General features: G+C 44.0%; 1 protein-coding gene across 4 annotated transcripts in view; it reads left to right on the top strand.

The window, feature by feature from the left end:
- LOC106579820 (serine/threonine-protein kinase TAO3) overlaps positions 1–18,955 on the top strand; it is a 133,961-nt gene that overhangs the window by 67,627 nt on the left and 47,379 nt on the right. For all 4 annotated transcript variants that reach the window (XM_014160027.2, XM_014160025.2, XM_045704275.1 and 1 more), the window contains 7 exons: positions 6,927–7,159; positions 10,408–10,479; positions 11,064–11,165; positions 11,799–11,844; positions 13,669–13,765; positions 14,710–14,823; positions 17,174–17,265. In XM_014160027.2, coding sequence (XP_014015502.1) covers positions 7,028–7,159; positions 10,408–10,479; positions 11,064–11,165; positions 11,799–11,844; positions 13,669–13,765; positions 14,710–14,823; positions 17,174–17,265 — 655 coding nt within the window. In that variant the 5' untranslated portion in view covers positions 6,927–7,027. The remainder of the gene's footprint in view (positions 1–6,926; positions 7,160–10,407; positions 10,480–11,063; positions 11,166–11,798; positions 11,845–13,668; positions 13,766–14,709; positions 14,824–17,173; positions 17,266–18,955) is intronic.

Below are 18,955 nucleotides of genomic sequence, written 5' to 3'. Positions count from 1 at the left end.
TCCATTTTTATCTCCGACCCCCTCCTCTATCCTTCTATCTCCAACCTTCTATCTTATCTGTCTCTGACCCTCTATCCTTCTATCTATCTCTGATACTCTATCCTTCTATCTATCTCTGACACTCTATCCTTCTATCTATCTCTGACACTCTATCTATCTCTGACACTCTATCCTTCTATCTATCTCCGACCCTCTATCCTTCTATCTATTTCTGACACTCTATCCTTCTATCTATCTATTTCTGACCCTCTATCCTTCTATCTATCTATTTCTGACCCTCTATCCTTCTATCTATCTATTTCTGACCCTCTATCCTTCTATCTATCTCCGACCCTCTATCCTCTATTCTTCTATCGCTGACCCTCTATCCTTCTATCACCACGTGTGTTAAAGCGCTGATGCCCTCTCTCTTCCTCTGTTCTCTTTCTCCATCTCTCTATTCTCTTCATTCCTCTGTTCCTTCTCTGTTCTCTTTCTCATCTCTCTCACTCACCTCTCTTCTCTGCTCCTCTGTCTCTGTCTCTCTGTCTCTCTCTCTCTCTCTCTCTCTCTCTGTTCTTTTATCTGGTGGAAGCTGTGTATCCAGATTGTGAGCTCAACAGGAGGAGAGTGGAGACAGACGGGGATGATGCAATGAAGAGGGAGACACACACACACACACACACCCTTGAAATGCTTTATATGTATTTGGAGTAAATGGAAACAAAACATGGCTTACACACACACACACACACACACACACACACACACACACACACTGTGTTTTCCCTGTTGGCATATGTCAGAAGGGTCAATGAAGGCTTGTAGTTTATCTATAGCTTACGAGTGTATTTATTGTTCTGTGTCTATAATTCTCCCCAGTCCAGCCAGAGACATGGCATCTATTGCATCCAGAACACATGGAGAAATCTTGAACCTGAACTTTTATTAATCTTGACCCTGAACTGTGATGAATCTTGACCCTGAACTGTGATTAATCTTGACCCTGAACTATTATTAATCTTGACCCTGAACTGTGGTGAATCTTGACCCTGAACTGTGGTGAATCTTGACCCTGAACTGTGGTGAATCTTGACCCTGAACTGTGGTGAATCTTGACCCTGAACTGTGGTGAATCTTGACCCTGAACTGTGATGAATCTTGACCCTGAACTGTGGTGAATCTTGACCCTGAACTGTGGTGAATCTTGACCCTGAACTGTGGTGAATCTTGACCCTGAACTGTGGTGAATCTTGACCCTGAACTGTGGTGAATCTTGACCCTGAACTGTGGTGAATCTTGACCCTGAACTGTGGTGAATCTTGACCCTGAACTGTGGTGAATCTTGACCCTGAACTGTGGTGAATCTTGACCCTGAACTGTGATGAATCTTGACCCTGAACTGTGATGAATCTTGACCCTGAACTGTGATAAATTGGCAGTAGTTCACCCATTACTAACATCAATGGTGGAACCAATTCATGTTTTTTTTTAAATGTTTCAACCCATGTTTATCACGGGTATTACGTAGCAATGATAATGTGTGTGAGAACTGAACTTTAGTTAAACACAATGACGGAATACCAAGAGTACAACACAATGTACAGTATTGTAGCTTACACATTAGAACCCCTGTAACCAGGCTGTCATCCATTATTTATAGGTTATTCACACCATTTCCTATCAAATAGTCAGCGTTGTCCGAGGTGTAGTAACCAGCTCAGAGAGGGCCTGCTGCTGCTCAGGAGAAATACCTCATTAACCACACTACAGTTAGTTAGCATGAGAACATAAACAACTGTCTATGTCATTGTAGAGCTAGATAAGAAGTCAGGCAGGAAGCCAAGTCTGCATTTACCAAACGGAACACACAAAACACACAGAACACACCATTGTTCCAAAGGTTCTACATAATCCGGGTCATTCCATGCCTTTCATGTGAAAAAGGAACAAATATGACCATGCCTTTTTGAACAAAGAGTTGTCCTATGTAGTAGATGGTTTGATATGACATTGTATCTGAAAACAATGAATACCTCTAAAATGAAGCTCATGAGAATTATGATGATGATTGTTGTCTGTGACTGTTTCTGCCTGGGTACACTCGCTGTGTGTGTAGGGTTGAGCGGTATGCAGATGTTCATACTGTCATAATGTTTCTGTACCATACCGAGGTATATGGTATTACCGGAAGTGCACAAAAGGGGTGCTATGTATACTGAACAAAAATATAAACGTGACAATTTCAAGGATTTGACTGAGTTCATATAAGGAAATCAGGCAATTATAAATGAATTAATTAGGCCCTAATCTATGGATTTCACATGACTGGGAATACAGATATGCATCTGTTGATCACAGATACACTTTATATACAAAAGTATGTGTACACCCCTTCAAATTAGTGTATTCAGCTATTTCAGCCACACCCGTTGCTGACGGGTGTATAAAATAGAGCACACAGACATGCAAACTCAATAGACAAACACTGGCAGTAGAATGTCCTTACTGAAGAGCTCAGTGACTTTCAACGTGGCACCGTCATAGGATGCCACCTTTCCTACAAGTCAGTATATCAAATTCCTGCCCTGCTAGCGCTGCCCCGGTCAACTGTAAGTACTTTTATTGTGAAGCGGAAATGTCTAGGAGCAACAACAGCTCAGCCGCGAGGTGGTAGGCCACACAACATCACAGAACGGGACCACCGAGTGCTGAAGGGTGCATCAATCGTCTGTCCTCGAACTCACTACCGAGTTCCAAACTGCCTCTGGAAGCAACGTTAGCACAAGAACTGTTCGTCAGGAGCTTCATGAAATGGGTTTGGAAACGCCGCCGTTGGACTCTGGAGCAGTGTAAACAGGTTTTCTGGAGTGATGAATCACGCTTCACCTGGATTTGACGGATACCAGGAGAATGCTACCTGCACCAATGCATACTGCCAACTGTCAGATTTGGTGGAGGAGGAATAATGGTCAGGGGCTATTCTTCATGGTTCGGGCTAGGCATCTTAACGCTACAGCATACAATGACATTCTAGATGATTCTGCGCTTCCAACTTTGTGGCAACAGTTTGGGGAAGGCCCTTTCCTGTTTCAGCATGACAATGGCCCTTTCCTGTTTCAGCATGACAATGCCCGTGTGCAAAAAGCGAGGTCCATACAGAAATGTTTTGTCGATCGGTGTGGAAGAACTTGACAGTCCTTCACAGAGCCCTGACCTCAACCCCATCGAACACCTTTGGGATGAATTGGAATGCTGACTGCGAGTCAGGCCTAATCGCCCAACATCAGTGCCCGACCTCACTAATGCTCTTGTGGCTGAATGGAAGGAAGTCCCAGCAGCAATGTTCCAACATCTAGTGGAAAACCTTCCCAAAAGAGTGGAAGCTGTTATAGCAGCAAAGGGAGGACCAACTCCATAATAATGCTCATGATTTTGGAATCGGATGTTCGACGAGCATGTGTCCACATACTTTTGGTCATGTAGTGTACCATTAAAAGAAAAGGTAGGGGCGTGAATCAGAAAAGCATTCAGTATCTGGTGTGACCACCTTTTGTCTCATGCATAAAGTTGATTAGGCTGTTGATTGTGGCCTGTGGAATGTTGTCCCACTCCTCTTCAATGGCTGTGCAAAGTTGCTGGACATTGGTGGGAACTGGAACATGCTGTCGTACACATCCCCAACATGCTCAATGGGTGAGGTCTGGTGAGTATGCAGGCCATGGAAGAACTGCCGACACATTCAGCTTCTAGGAATTGTGTACAGATCCTTGTGACATTGGGCCGTGTATTATCATGCAGAAACATGAGCTGAGGCCGGTGGACGGTTGGCAGGACAATGGGCCTCAGGATCTCGTCACATTATCTCTGTGCATTCAATTTGCCATTGATAAAATGCAAATGTGTTCGTTGTCTGTAGCTCATACCTGCCCATACCATAACCCCACTGCCACCATGGGACACTCTGTTCACAATGTTGACATCAGCAAACCGCTCGCCCACACGACGCCATACACATTGCCTGCGGTTGTGAGGCCGTTTGGACATACTGCCAAATTCTCTTAAAAAGCGTTGGAGGCAGATTATGGTAGTTTCAATCATCTGGTAACAGCTCTGGTGGACATTCCTGCAATCAGCATGCCAATTGCACGCTTCCTCAAAACCTGAGACATCTGTGGCATCGTGTTGTGACAAAACTGCACATATTAGTGGCCTTTTATTGTCCCCAGCACAAGGTGCACCTGTGTAATGTTACATTCTGTTTAATCAGCTTCTTGATGTGCCACACTTGTCAGGTGGATGGATTGGCAAGCAGAAATGCTTACTTACAGGGATGTAAACAAATTTGTGCACAACAAGTAAGCTTTTTGTGCATGTGGAAAAAATCTGGTATCTTCTATCTCAGCTCATGGAACATGGGTACAACACTTTACATGTTGCGTTTATATATTTTTCTCAGTGTACACTTTTTTTCTACGCACTAAACAATTTAGGCAACGGGAATCTTGATCCAGAAGGGGATTGAATGTCTCTGCTGTAACCAAAAAGCTTGATCTTGACATCTAACCACTTACAGTGGCTTGCGAAAGTATACACCCCCCTTGGCATTTTTCCTATTTTGTTGCCATACAACCTGGAATTAAAATGGATTTTGGGGGGGTTGTATCATTTAATTTAAACAACATGCTTACCATGTTGAAGATGCAAAATATTTTTTATTGTGAAACAAACAAGAAATAAGACAACTGAAAAATTTGAGCGTGCATAACTATTCACACCCCCTAAAGTCAATACTTTGTAGAGCCACCTTTTGCAGTAATTACAGCTTCAGGTCTCTTGGGGTATGTCTCTCTAAGCTTGGCACATCTAGCCACCGGGATTTTTTTTCCCATTCTTCAAGGCAAAACTGCTCCAGCTCCTTCAAGTTGGATGAGTTCCACAAGTGTACAGCAATCTTTAAGTCATACCACAGATTCTGAATTGGATTGAAGTCTGGGCTTTCACTAGGCCATTCCAAGACATTTCCAAGTTTCCCCTTAAACCACTCGAGTGTTGATTTAGCAGTATGCTTAGGGTCATTGTCCTGCTGGAAGGTGAACCTCCGTCCCAGTCACAAATCTCTGGAAGACTGAAACAGGTTTCCCCTCAAGAATTTCCCTGTATTTAGCGTCATCCTTCAATTCTGACCAGTTTCCCAGTCCCTGCCGATGAAAAACATCCCCACAGCATGATGCTGCCACCACCATGCTTCACTGGGGATGGTGTTCTCGGGGTGATGAGTGGTGTTGGATTTGTGCCAGACATAGCGTTGTCCTTGATGGCCAAAAAGCTCAATTTTAGTCTCATCTGACCAGAGTATCTCCCACATGCCTTTTGGCGAACACCATACGTGTTTGTTTATTTTTTTCTTTAAGCAATGGCTTTTTTCTGGCCACTCTTCCGTAAAGCCAAGCTCTGTGGAGTGTACGGCTTAAAATGGTCCTAAAGACAGATATTCCAATCTCGGCTGTGGAGCTTTGCAGCTCCTTCAGGGTTATTTTTGGTCTCTTTGTTGCCTCTCTGATTAATGCCCTCCTTGCCTGGTCCGTGAGTTTTGGTGGTCGGCCCTCTCTTGGCAGGTTTGTTGTGGTGCCGTATTCTTTCCATTTTTTAATAATGGGTTTAATGGTGCTCTGTGGGATGTTCAAAATTTCAGATATTTTTTTAGAACCCAACCCTGATCTGTACATTTCCACAACTTTGGCCCTGACCTGTTTGGAGAGCTCCTTGGACTTCATAGTGCCACTTGCTTGGTGGTGCCCCTTGCTTAATGGTGTTGCAGACTCTGGGGCCTTTCAGAACAGGTGTCTATATGCGTAGATCATGTGACAGATCATGTGAGACTTATGGCACACAGGTGGACTTTATTTAACTAATTATGTGACTTCTGAAGGTTATTGGTTGCACCAGATCTTATTTAGGGGATTCAAAGCAAAGGGGGTGAATACATATGCACGCACCACTTTTCCGTTTTGAATTTCTTTGAATTTTTTGAAACAAGTAATTTTTTTTCATTTCACTTCACCAATTTGGACTATTTTGTGTATGTCTATTACATGAAATACAAATAAAACTCCATTTAAATTACAGGTTGTAATGCAAGAAAATAGGGGAAACGCAGAGGGGGGTGAATACTTTTGCAAGGCACTGTAGCTAGAAAGTTACCAAACCAGTTAATGCATAGCTGGAACCGTGAACTGGATATCATTTGTCACATCTTAGATTTCTTCTAGTTCTAGTTTATAAGCAGTAGCGTAGAATGGACTCAAGCAGCATCTGCCTAAGTTATTCCCAACACTAAAAAAATACAAAAAATACTATATATAATATTTTTTACGGTATTGGAAATCATATTGTCAGTATTTGGAAATACCCCGGTATACGGTATAAACGGTATATCGCCCAAGCCTGTGTGTGTGTGTGTGTGTGTGTGTGTGTGTGTGTGTGTGATCACGTGGCGTTCTCTATTCTCTCTCGTGTGTGGAAGTGATGCACCAATGACTCACAGCGAGCGGCTGCAGCTGTCCTGTGTGTGTGAGTGATTTTTCTGCATGGTTGAACAACAGGACCAGACAGTGAGCATGACCATCTCCTTCCCTTTCCTCTACCCTGCCAACTGTCCACGTGACAAACACACACACACATGTTAAATGGAGATGAGTAGAATACGTTTGTAGACAGGGGTTGTACCGATTCAAAACACTTGATCTGTGTGTATGTTTCTGCATGTTTATCCTGTAGGTCCTGGTTGGTAAATGTCTTCTCGATACGTTCTATTGTCCATTTAGTTGACAATTCATGTTGTGAAGCGATCATATTAATACACCAAACCGATACACTACATGTCAGCTCTTTGTTGTGTGTAGGCCTTACTCCCTCTCAAACGTGTATGTTTGTGTTCCGTCCAGGTTGCTATGGTGAATGTGGGGCGCGTGGATGAGGAGGAGGAGCTGCAGTGAGGTGGAACACCGCGGTAACCACGGTACCGTCTAGCACCCGCCCACCCACCATGCCCTCGTCCACGCGGAAGGGAGTGCCGAAGGACCCCGAACAGGCCGACCTCTTCTTCAAAGATGACCCAGAGGAAGTCTTTTGTGACCTCCACGAGATCGGCCATGGCAGCTTCGGGGCTGTCTACTTTGTACGTGAACTGAGATCCTGACGTAAACAGGTTCTGGGTGTGAGACGTGCACATCAATTTAGCTCTAGTGCCGCTCCAGTTAGGAGGCTAGTAGTGATAAAGTAATAGTAGGGGTTATGCGCTTGAAAGAGTAGCATTGACTCTACTATTACACAGAACTAGCTAGAGTATACTCTATTAATTTTGTGGTTGATGTTAGTGTGTGGCTATGTCAGAGTCCAGGGACAAGATCACACACTTTCTTAAGGTTGTCTGATATTAACTCTCTCTGCTGCCATTTCCGTTAAGTTTCTATGCTGCGTTTTATTATCTGGTTGTCACTAATGACACAAAGCCTTTGATGAGAGAGAGAGAGACTGCCAGCACCAATCCCTCCATCCTTCTCCTCCCTTCCCTCTCCTCCCTTTTCTCTCCTCCCTTCCCTCTACCCCTCTCCTCCCTTTTCTCTTCTCAACCCTCCATTCACCTCTCCCCATCCCTCTCCTCTCCTCCCCATCCCTCTACTACTCTCATCCCTCTCCTCTCCTCCGCATCCCTGCCCTCCCCATCCCTCTCCTACCCTCCCTATCCCTCTCCTACTCCCTCCCCTCATCCCTCCCTCAGCCTCTCCAGATGCAAGGCTGGTGGAGAAAAGGCATACTCGGAAGTCTTTCCTTCTAAGACAGCTGTTTTGTGGGTTATGTGGGGAGGCCAGCTGGCAATGGATGGATGGATGGATGGATGGATGGATAGATGGATGGATAGATAGATAGATAATAGGGCATTACTACTACATCAAATCCAGTCAGTTTCACATAAGGCTACAGGACTCAATGTCAGCCTAGCAGTCTGGCTGTAATGGCTGGCAATAGAGTCCTGGTGCCTTTTATTGTCCCCCTTGACACTGTTCTTTTGATAGTAGTGCAGGATATTTTACTGGACCTGGGTTGGCAGGCGTTACTGCTCTTCTGAGTTCAGTCATCTACCAGACAAGGCTACAGTAATAGAATTACAAAAATTGACTTTTTTTTTAAGCGGCAATCTGGGATTCGAAAAACAACAGAGGTCAATGGCTATGTATCATTCATTTAAAAGTCCAGAAATACATGTGCCAATCCCAGATTAACCCCTTTTAAGTGTTCCAGTCAAATTGCCGTAGTCTAAATATTTTTTTTTATCCTGTTCTAGTAATTAAATTTCTATGGCAAAAGTACCATGTCAGCAAACCCCACTGTGTGAGGATGAGGTGGTCAGTTTGTCTAGCTGATATGGCTGGCTATGATGAAATCCTTGTGCCTTTATTGTGGTCATTGACACACTTCTCTATCCAGCTGTCTGTGATCTACAAGAATAGCTTATTGGGAGTTTTAGCTAGTTTTACAGGGATTTTTCTGCCATTGAAATTATTGGGCTGGCCACCAAACGATTTTTCAGGTCGCTTAAATCCAAACAGTGTAAAAAAAAAAAATGCTTTCAGTGTAAACTTCAATGGCTTAAAACAGATATAACATATGGAAAATATTCAGACCCCTTGACTTGTTCCACATTTTGTTACATTAGTATTATTCTAAAATGGATTTAAAAAAAATCCTCATCAATCTACACACAATACCCCATAATGACAAAGCAAAAACTGTTTTTGCTAATTTATAAAAAATAAAAACCGGAAATATGACATTTACGTAAGTATTCAGACCATTTACTCAGTACTTTGTTGAAGCACATTTGGCAGCGATTACAGTCTGGAGTGTTCTTGGATATGATGCTACAAGCTTGGCACACCTGTATTTGGGGAGTTTAAATATTATGGGGTATTGTGTGTAGATTGCTGAGTATATATTTTTTTTATCCATTTAAGAATAAGGCTGTAACGTAACAAAATGTCGAAAAGTCAAAGGGTCTGAATACTTTCCGAAGGCACTGTATGTATAATCTATGAGAACTAACAATCACCAAAATAAGAGCTAGACATTCAAGGAGAATTGCAAAGTCCAAAAACAATGAATGTAGCAGTACCGTTCAAAAGTTTGGGGTCACTTAGAAATGTCCTTGTTTTTGAAAGAAAAGCTAATTTTTGGGCCATTAAAATAACATCAAATTGATCAGAAATACAGTGTAGCCGTTGTTAATGTTGTAAATCACTATTGTAGCTGGAAACCTAAATCTTTCATTTGGAAGCTAAAATTACATTTAATCTTTTCACAAATAGTTTCATATGTAAACATTTAAATTGCACAACAATCCCATGTGAATCTGATAACTATAATGTGTAGACTTTCCCAGATACAGTTTATGTCGTCCTGTCATTAGTAAGAATGTCTCAGACGCCAACTGATCTGACATAATATTCATTAAGTACCAACGCATATTTTCAACTGGTTGGATTATCGAAATATGGTTCCTTTCCCCCCACCTTTTGATGTTCCCAGACTCTATATGTATGTTTAACAGACTTTTCAAGAGTTCTTCTGTAGAGTCAAGAGAGAGGAAAGGGAGAAGGGTATTTATTGGGGGGGGGTCATAAACCTACCCACAGGCCAACGTCATGACACATCATACCACGCACAATATTCACTTAGTTCACTAATTTTGCCCATTTTAACTTTCCGTCAAACAGTTACTGAATGCCTGTCTACATGCTTTATATAGCAAGCCATGGTCATGTGACTGTCTGTAGGAGCAAACCATTTTTGTTAATGGGGTGGTGTACATAATAAAGTGGCTTGTAACTGTATAAAGATGTATCACTATAATTTGACCCATTTGTACCGGCTTTTAGACTCCAACTGGATGCTAGCCAGCTGTCTATGTTTCAGATACTTATTGAATTGAATATCAAGTGCTCCTCTTGGGTTTACAAATGAATTGACTCTGGCAAGGACTATTCACTTACTACTAGTAATTTACTAAATGTGAACTGCAGCTCAATCTGGTTAACAAATGATGATCTTTCCTAGTGGGTCTTAATACTGATGACGGCTCTATAAAAGACGAGCCCATATCCTGTATTCATACCACTGTGGTGTATTTATATAGAGATGCCTGTTCTCACATCCACCCTCTCATCTCTCTCTCTTTGTCTCTCTCGCTCTCTCTCTGTCTCTCTCTCTGTCTCTCTCTCTGTCTCTCTCTCTGTCTCTCTCTCTCTGTCTTGCACTCTCTCGCTTTCTCTCTCTGTCTATCTCTCTCTCGTTCTCACTCACACCCTCTGCTGTCTCTCTGTCTCGTTCTCACTCACTCACCCTCCCCTGTCTCTCTCTCTCCTACAGGCCAGAAACTCCTACTCCAAAGAGGTGGTGGCCATCAAGAAGATGTCCTACAATGGCAAACAGACCACCGAGGTGAGAGGACAACTCCAACACACATTAAAGTCACTCACTGACTGCTATACTGGCCAAACCAAGTCACTCAGTGTGTCCACTATAACAGTCACACCTAAGGTTAAACATTCCCTGGCCAGCTCTCACTTGCTCAGAAGTCACTCTGACCACAGATGGTCACATCTCACTTTGGACTCAAACTAGAATGGTCATGCCTCAGGCCTTGAAACGGCACTAACTTACTTGGAACTCATTCCCACTGTCTGCTTTATCAGTCACACCTCAGTCCTTGAAACAGAGGTTCAACTTTCCATGGACAACACTCACTCAGTCTGAGGTCCTTCCCTATGGACATTATGATGGTCACAACTCACTATCTTTGAACTCACAACCTGGCCTTTTGAACGGTCACATCTCAGGCATTGTAACAGAGGTTCAACATTCCCTGTGATCCACAAGGCCTTGTGTTGAGATTTATGTTAGGGTTGGGGTCAAGGGTTAGGTTCAAACTCCCCTCTTGTGTAACTGTAACGGACCTATCCATAAACTCTCTCTCTCTCTCACACTTTCTCTGTCTCCTTCTCCCTCCTTCCTTTTCTCCTCAGAAATGGCAGGACATCATCAAGGAGGTCAAGTTTTTGGAGCAGCTGCGCCACCCAAACACCATTGAGTATAAAGGCTGCTACTTGAAGGATAACACTGCCTGGGTCAGTGGACTGTGGCAGAGCTGCATCAATGTCTTCCTCTCAATTTCAATTCAATTCTAAGGGCTTTATTGGCATGGGGAAACATGTGTTAACATTGCCAAAGCAAGTGAAGTAGATAATATATAAAAGTGAAATAAACAATAAAAATGAACAGTAAACATTACACTCACAAATTCCAAAAGAATAAAGGCATTTCAAATGTCATATATCTATGTAGTGTTGTAATGATGTGCAAATGGTTAAAGTACAACAGGGGAAATGAATAAACATACATATGGGTTGTATTTACAACGGTGTTTGTTCTTCACCGATTGCCCTTTTCTTGTGGCAACAGGTCACAAATCTTGCTGCTGTGATTGTACACTCTGGTATTTCACCCAGTAGATATGGGAGTTTATCAAAATTTGATTTGTTTTCAAATTCTTTCTGAGTCTGTGTAATCTGAGGGAAATATGTGTCTCTAATATGGTCATACATTTGGCAGGAGGTTAGGAAGTGCAGCTCAGTTTCCACCTCATTTTGTGGGCAGGCTCTCTCTCTCTCTCTCTCTCCACCTCTCTTTCACACATTGTCTCTGTGCACTCTCAATTTTTTGTTATAAACTTCTGACCTTTCTCTCTCTGTCTCCTCCAGCTGGTGATGGAGTACTGCCTAGGCTCCGCATCAGATTTACTAGAGGGTGAGTAGTGCACACACACACACACAGTTCATCCAAAGAACATTTTTGACTACAAAATCCAAACACAACGAAAATAGCTGGATGCTTTCAGAGCATGTGCTCAATGAATCTATTAATGATTCAACATTCATGGTTAGCGATGAGCCTTTTCTCTAAACTCTCCACGCAATATTCCACTATGAATGTTCCTGTTCAGTCTCCCAACATTCTTGACCTTGCCCCGTGTGTGTGTGTGTGTGTGTGTGTGTGTGTGTGTGTGTAACTCAGCAAAAAAATAAATGTCCCTTTTTCAGGACCCTGTCTTTCAAAGATAATTCGTAAAAATCCAAGTAACTTCACAGATCTTCATTGTAAAGGGTTTAAACACTGTTTCCCATACTTGTTCAATGAACCATAAACAATTAATGAACATGCACCTGTGGAACGGTCGTTAAGACACTAACAGCTTACAGATGGTACTGCCCGAGTTACACCAGGAACACACAATCCCTCCATCAGTGCTCAGACTGTCCGCAATAGGCTGAGAGAGGCTGGACTGAGGACTTGTAGGCCTGTTGTAAGGCAGGTCCTCACCAGACATCACCGGCAACAACGTCGTCTATGGGCACAAACCCACCGTCGCTGGACCAGACAGGACTGGCAAAAAGTGCTCTTCACTGACGAGTCGCGGTTTTCCCTCACCAGGGGTGATGGTCGGATTTGCGTTTATCGCGAATCCTGAGTCCAGAGGCCTGTACTGTGGAGCGGGATCGATTTGGAGGTGGAGGGTCCGTCATGGTCTGGGGCGGTGTGTCTTGCAGGCAATCTCAACGCTGTGCGTTACAGGGAAGACATCCTCCTCCCTCATGTGGTACCCTTCCTGCAGGCTCATCCTTACATGACCCTCCAGCATGACAATGCCACCAGCCATACTGCTCGTTCTGTGCGTGATTTCCTGCAAGACAGGAATGTCAGTGTTCTGCCATGGCCAGCGAAGAGCCCCGGACCTCAATCCCATTGAGCTCATCTGGGACCTGTTGGATCGGAGGGTGAGGGCTAAGGCCATTCCCCTAAGAAATGTCTGGGAACTTGGTGGAAGAGTGGGGTAACATCTCACAGCAAGAACTGGCAAATCTGGTGCAGTCCATGAAGAGGAGATGCACTGCAGTACTTAATGCCGCTGGTGGCCACACCAGATACTGACTGTTACTTTTGATTTTGACCCCCCTTTGTTCAGGGACACATTATTCCATTTATGTTAGTCACATGTCTGTGGAACTTGTTCAGTTTATGTCTCAGTTGTTGAATCTTATGTTCATACAAATATTTACACATGTTAAGTTTGCTTAAAATAAACGCAGTTGACAGTGAGAGGACGTTTTTTTTGCTGAGTTTGTTTATATATATATATATATATATATATATATATATATATATATATATATATATATATATATATATATATATATATAGCACTTGTGTTTGTGTCCCATCCTGGCTGTCATGGATACCTTTTTAAACAGCCATGATGGTGTGTGTGAAGTGCTGTTGATAATTCTCCATTGTAGTTCCACTTTGCCATTTAACTCCTTGGCAAGGCTTTGCTCTACTAGCCTGGTCCCAGATCGGTTTGCGTTTTCTTAACACCTCTCTATAGTCATTGAGTGAGCAAGATGGCACAAACAGATCTGGGACCAGGCTATAGTTCTACCAGAGCCCTGAATGTGTTTTATAACCCTAATATCCCAACCCTTTACCCAATAGCCAGATGCTGTTGGGGTTGTTTGTGGTCGTGTGTAAATCAGGAAGTTTTCCTCTTTTGGTTTATTTTTCTAACCTCTCTAGTTCATAAGAAACCGCTCCAAGAGATTGAAATTGCTGCCATAACCCATGGTGCCTTGCAGGGACTGGCTTACCTACATTCCCGTAATATGATTCACAGGTGAGTGGTCGGTCGGGTCTACCTGTCTGTTTCCACATTAAAATGTTCCTCGACAACAGATTTTAAAAGTTTGAACTGATGCTGAGACGATAAGTGGTGTCTCTCTTGTCACAGCTAGGTAATGATGATGTCATCAGAGATAACGGCTCTGATACAGTTATATCTGGCAATCCTTATCTCAGTTCAATGTGCATTCCAACAAGCCCTCTTGAACGTCACTAATGGAGAATGTTATTATGTGCTGAAGCCCGTATCATTTTACTATGTTCCCATAAAGACACGTATCCCTCTTTTATTATACACAAATAGGATGGGCATCCACTATTACATTAGTAATTCCCAAGCCCTAAATTCTCTGACAAGCATTGTTTTACTACAGGTCGTTATGTCGCTGATTAAAATGTAGGCCTATGTTCAAAGTTGAGGGAAAAAAAACGTATTAAATAAAAATGATTCCCCACAGAATTTCATAAATGAATTGTAAGGTTTTATGCCTCAAAAGTAGACTTAAAAAGTGTCATCTCACTTTTTTCTGTGCTCAAGGAAGTGTCTTTATTAATAAGCTGGAGTTGTTATTCACAACGTTTCAACCACATTCTTCCTGGAGTTGAGCTCCTGTCATCTGCTTTTTGGATATATCATAGATAATTAAATAACAAAGAAAGAGAAGTATACAACAAACATATTGTATCACTTTACAATGTCCGTCTTTATTTGTGCATTCATAAAACCTTTATAAAGGCTTCATAATACGTCCTAACAATATCCCACCACCCTGACCATGCTGTCTGTTGTCCCTTCCTTCTCTCTCTCTCTCTCTCTCTCTCTCTCTCTCTCTCTGTCTCTCTGTGTCTCTGTGTCTCTGTGTCTCTCTGTCTCTCTGTCTCTCTGTGTCTCTGTGTCTCTGTGTCTCTCTCTCTGTCTCTCTCTCTCTCTCTCTCTAGAGATGTAAAAGCTGGAAACATCCTGCTAACAGAGCCAGGCCTGGTCAAACTGGCAGACTTCGGCTCTGCCTCTATAGCTTCTCCTGCCAACTCCTTCGTAGGAACACCTTACTGGTCAGTACCACCACCACCACTAACACCTTACTGGTCAGTACCACCACCACACCACTAACACCTTACTGGTCAGTACCACCACCACCACTAACACCTTACTGGTCAGTACTACCACCACCGCCACTAACACCTTACTGGTCAGTACTACCACCACTAACACCTGACTGGTCAGTACCACCACCACCACTAACACCTGACTGGTCAGTACCACCACCACCACCACTAACACCTGACTGGTCAGTACCACCACCACCACCACTAACACCTGACTGGTCAGTACCACCACCACACCACTAACACCTGACTGGTCAGTACTACCACCACCGCCACTAACACCTGACTGGTCAGTACCACCACAACCACTAACACCTGACTGGTCAGTCACACCACCACCACCACTAACACCTGACTGGTCAGTACCACCACCACCGCCACTAACACCTTACTGGTCAGTACCACCACCACCACTAACACCTTACTGGTCAGTACCACCACCACCACCACTAACACCTGACTGGTCAGTACCACCACAACCACTAACACCTGACTGGTCAGTACCACCACCACCCACCACTAACACCTGACTGGTCAGTACCACCACCACCACCACTAACACCTGACTGGTCAGTACCACCACCACCACTAACACCTTACTGGTCAGTACTACCACCACCACCACTAACACCTGACTGGTCAGTACCACCACCACTAACACCTGACTGGTCAGTACCACCACCACACCACTAACACCTGACTGGTCAGTACCACCACAACACCACTAACACCTGACTGGTCAGTACCACCACAACCACTAACACCTGACTGGTCAGTACCACCACCACCACCACCACTAACACCTGACTGGTCAGTACCACCACCACCACCACCACTAACACCTGACTGGTCAGTACCACCACAACCACTAACACCTGACTGGTCAGTACCACCACCACCACCACCACCACCAACACCTTACTGGTCAGTACCACCACCACCACTAACACCTGACTGGTCAGTACCACCACCACCACCACCACCACCACTAACACCTTACTGGTCAGTACCACCACCACCACCAACAACTTACTGGTCAGTACCACCACCACCACCACCACCAACAACTTACTGGTCAGTACCACCACCACCACCACCAACAACTTACTGGTCAGTACCACCACCACCACCACCAACAACTTACTGGTCAGTACCACCACCACCACCACAACAACTTACTGGTCAGTACCACCACCACCACCACCAACAACTTACTGGTCAGTACCACCACCACCAACAACAACTTACTGGTCAGTACCACCACCACCAACAACAACTTACTGGTCAGTACCACCACCACCAACAACAACTTACTGGTCAGTACCACCACCACCAACAACAACTTACTGGTCAGTACCACCACCACCACCAACAACAACAACTTACTGGTCAGTACCACCACCACCACCAACAACAACGACTTACTGGTCAGTACCACCACCACCACCAACAACAACGACTTACTGGTCAGTACCACCACCACCACCAACAACAACAACTTACTGGTCAGTACCACCACCACCACCAACAACAACAACTTACTGGTCAGTACCACCACCACCACCAACAACAACGACTTACTGGTCAGTACCACCACCACCACCAACAACAACTTACTGGTCAGTACCACCACCAACAACTTACTGGTCAGTACCACCACCAACAACTTACTGGTCAGTACCACCGCCAACAACTTACTGGTCAGTACCACCACCGCCAACAACTTACTGGTCAGTACCACCACCGCCAACAACTTACTGGTCAGTACCACCACCGCCAACAACTTACTGGTCAGTACCACCACCGCCAACAACTTACTGGTCAGTACCACCACCGCCAACAACTTACTGGTCAGTACCACCACCGCCAACAACTTACTGGTCAGTACCACCACCACCAACAACTTACTGGTCAGTACCACCACCGCCAACAACTTACTGGTCAGTACCACCACCGCCAACAACTTACTGGTCAGTACCACCACCGCCAACAACTTACTGGTCAGTACCACCACCGCCAACACCTGACTGGTCAGTACCACCACCGCCACTAACACCTGACTGGTCAGTACCACCAACGCCACTAACACCTGACTGGTCAGTACCACCACTAACACCTGACTAGTCAGTACCTAACACAACACTAACATCTTACTGGTCAGTACCTAACATACCACTAACACCTGACTGGTCAGTACCACCACTAACACCTGACTGGTCAGTACCACCACCGCCACTAACACCTTACTGGTCAGTACCACCACTAACACCTGTGCACGTCCGTCTGTGTGTACCAGGATGGCCCCGGAAGTGATCCTAGCCATGGATGAGGGTCAGTACGAAGGGAAGATAGACATCTGGTCCCTTGGAATCACCTGCATAGAACTGGGTGAGTTAGTGTACTTCTGTTTTACTGGGAATCACCAGCATAGAACTGGGTGAGTTAGCGTACTTCTGTTTTACTGGGAATCACCTGCATAGAACTGGGTGAGTTAGCGTACTTCTGTTTTACTGGGAATCACCAGCATAGAACTGGGTGAGTTAGCGTACTTCTGTTTTACTGGGAATCACCTGCGTAGAACTGGGTGAGTTAGCATACCTCTGTTTTACTGGGACTCACCTGCATAAAACTGCATTACTTATTAATTACATTTACATTTTAGTTGTTTAGCAGACGCTCTTAGTCAGGGCATTGGTGGGTAGTTACTCCTCTTTGACTCCCTGTAGAGAAGAAAGCCTGCAACTCACCCTCTCAGCTTCTAGTGTAGAAATTATTTTGGACATCTCAGGAGGCATCATTACTTGTTAGGATAACCTACTGTTTTGGCCTGCCTCAGAATGTCAAACAAATAGACATACAGTTGAAGTCGGAAGTTTACATACACCTTAGCCAAATACATTTAAACTCAGTTTCTCACAATTCCTGACATTTAATCCTAGTAAAAATTCCCTGTCTTAGGTCAGTTTGGATCACCACTTTTTTTTAAGAATGTGAAATGTCAGAATAATAGTAGAGAGAATGATTTATTTCAGCTTTTATTTCTTTCGTCACATTCCTAGTGGGTCAGAAGTTTACATCCACTCAATTAGTATTTGGTAGCATTGCCTTTAAATTGTTTAACTTGGGTCCAACATTTTGGGTAGTCTTCCACAAGCTTCCCACAATAAGCTGGGTGAATTTTGGCCCATTCCTCCTAACAGAGCTGGTCTAACTGAGTCAGGTTTGTAGGCCTCCTTGCTCGCACACGCTTTTTCAGTTCTGCCCACAAATGTTCCATAGGATTGAGTCAGGGCTTTGTGATGGCCACTCCAGTACCTTGACTTTGTTGTCCTTAAGCCATTTTTCCACAACTTTGGAAGTATGTTTGGGGTCATTGTCCATTTGGAAGACCCATTTGCGACCAAGCTTTAACTTCCTGACTGATGTCTTGAGATGTTGCTTCAATATATCTGCATAATTTTCCTGCTTCATGATGTACCAGTCCCTCCTGCAGCAAAGCACCCCACACAATATGATGATGCTGCCACCCCTGTGCTTCACGGTTGGGATGGTGTTCTTCGGCTTGCAAGCTTCCCCCTTTTTCCTCCAAACATAACGATGGTCATTATGGCCAAACAGTTCTATTTTTGTTTCATCAGACCAGAGGACATTTCTCCAAAAAGTACGATCTTTGTCCCCATGTGCAGCTGCAAACCGTGGTCTGTTTTTTATTTTTTATTGCGGTTTTGGAGCAGTGGCTTCTTCCTTGTTGAGCGGCCTTTCAGCTTATGTCGATATAGGACTAATTTTATTATGGATATAGGTACTTTTGTACCTGTTTCCTCCAGCATCTTCACAAGGTCCTTTGCTGTTGTTCTGGGATTGATTTGCACTTTTCGCACCAAGTACGTTCATCTCTAGGAGACAGAACGCATCTCCTCCTGAGCGGTATGACGGCTGCGTGGTTCCATGGTGTTTATACTTGCGTACTATTGTTTGTACAGATGAATGCGGTACCTTCAAGTGTTTGGAAATTGCTCCCAAGGATGAACCAGACTTGTGGAGGTTTACAATTTATCGTTCTGAGGTCTTGGCTGAT

The sequence above is a fragment of the Salmo salar genome, chromosome ssa20 (assembly GCF_905237065.1).
Source record: "Salmo salar chromosome ssa20, Ssal_v3.1, whole genome shotgun sequence".
Classification (NCBI taxonomy): Eukaryota; Metazoa; Chordata; class Actinopteri; order Salmoniformes; family Salmonidae; genus Salmo; species Salmo salar.
Note: the sequence above shows the minus strand (reverse complement) of the source record. Positions and strands in the feature narration are given on the sequence as shown.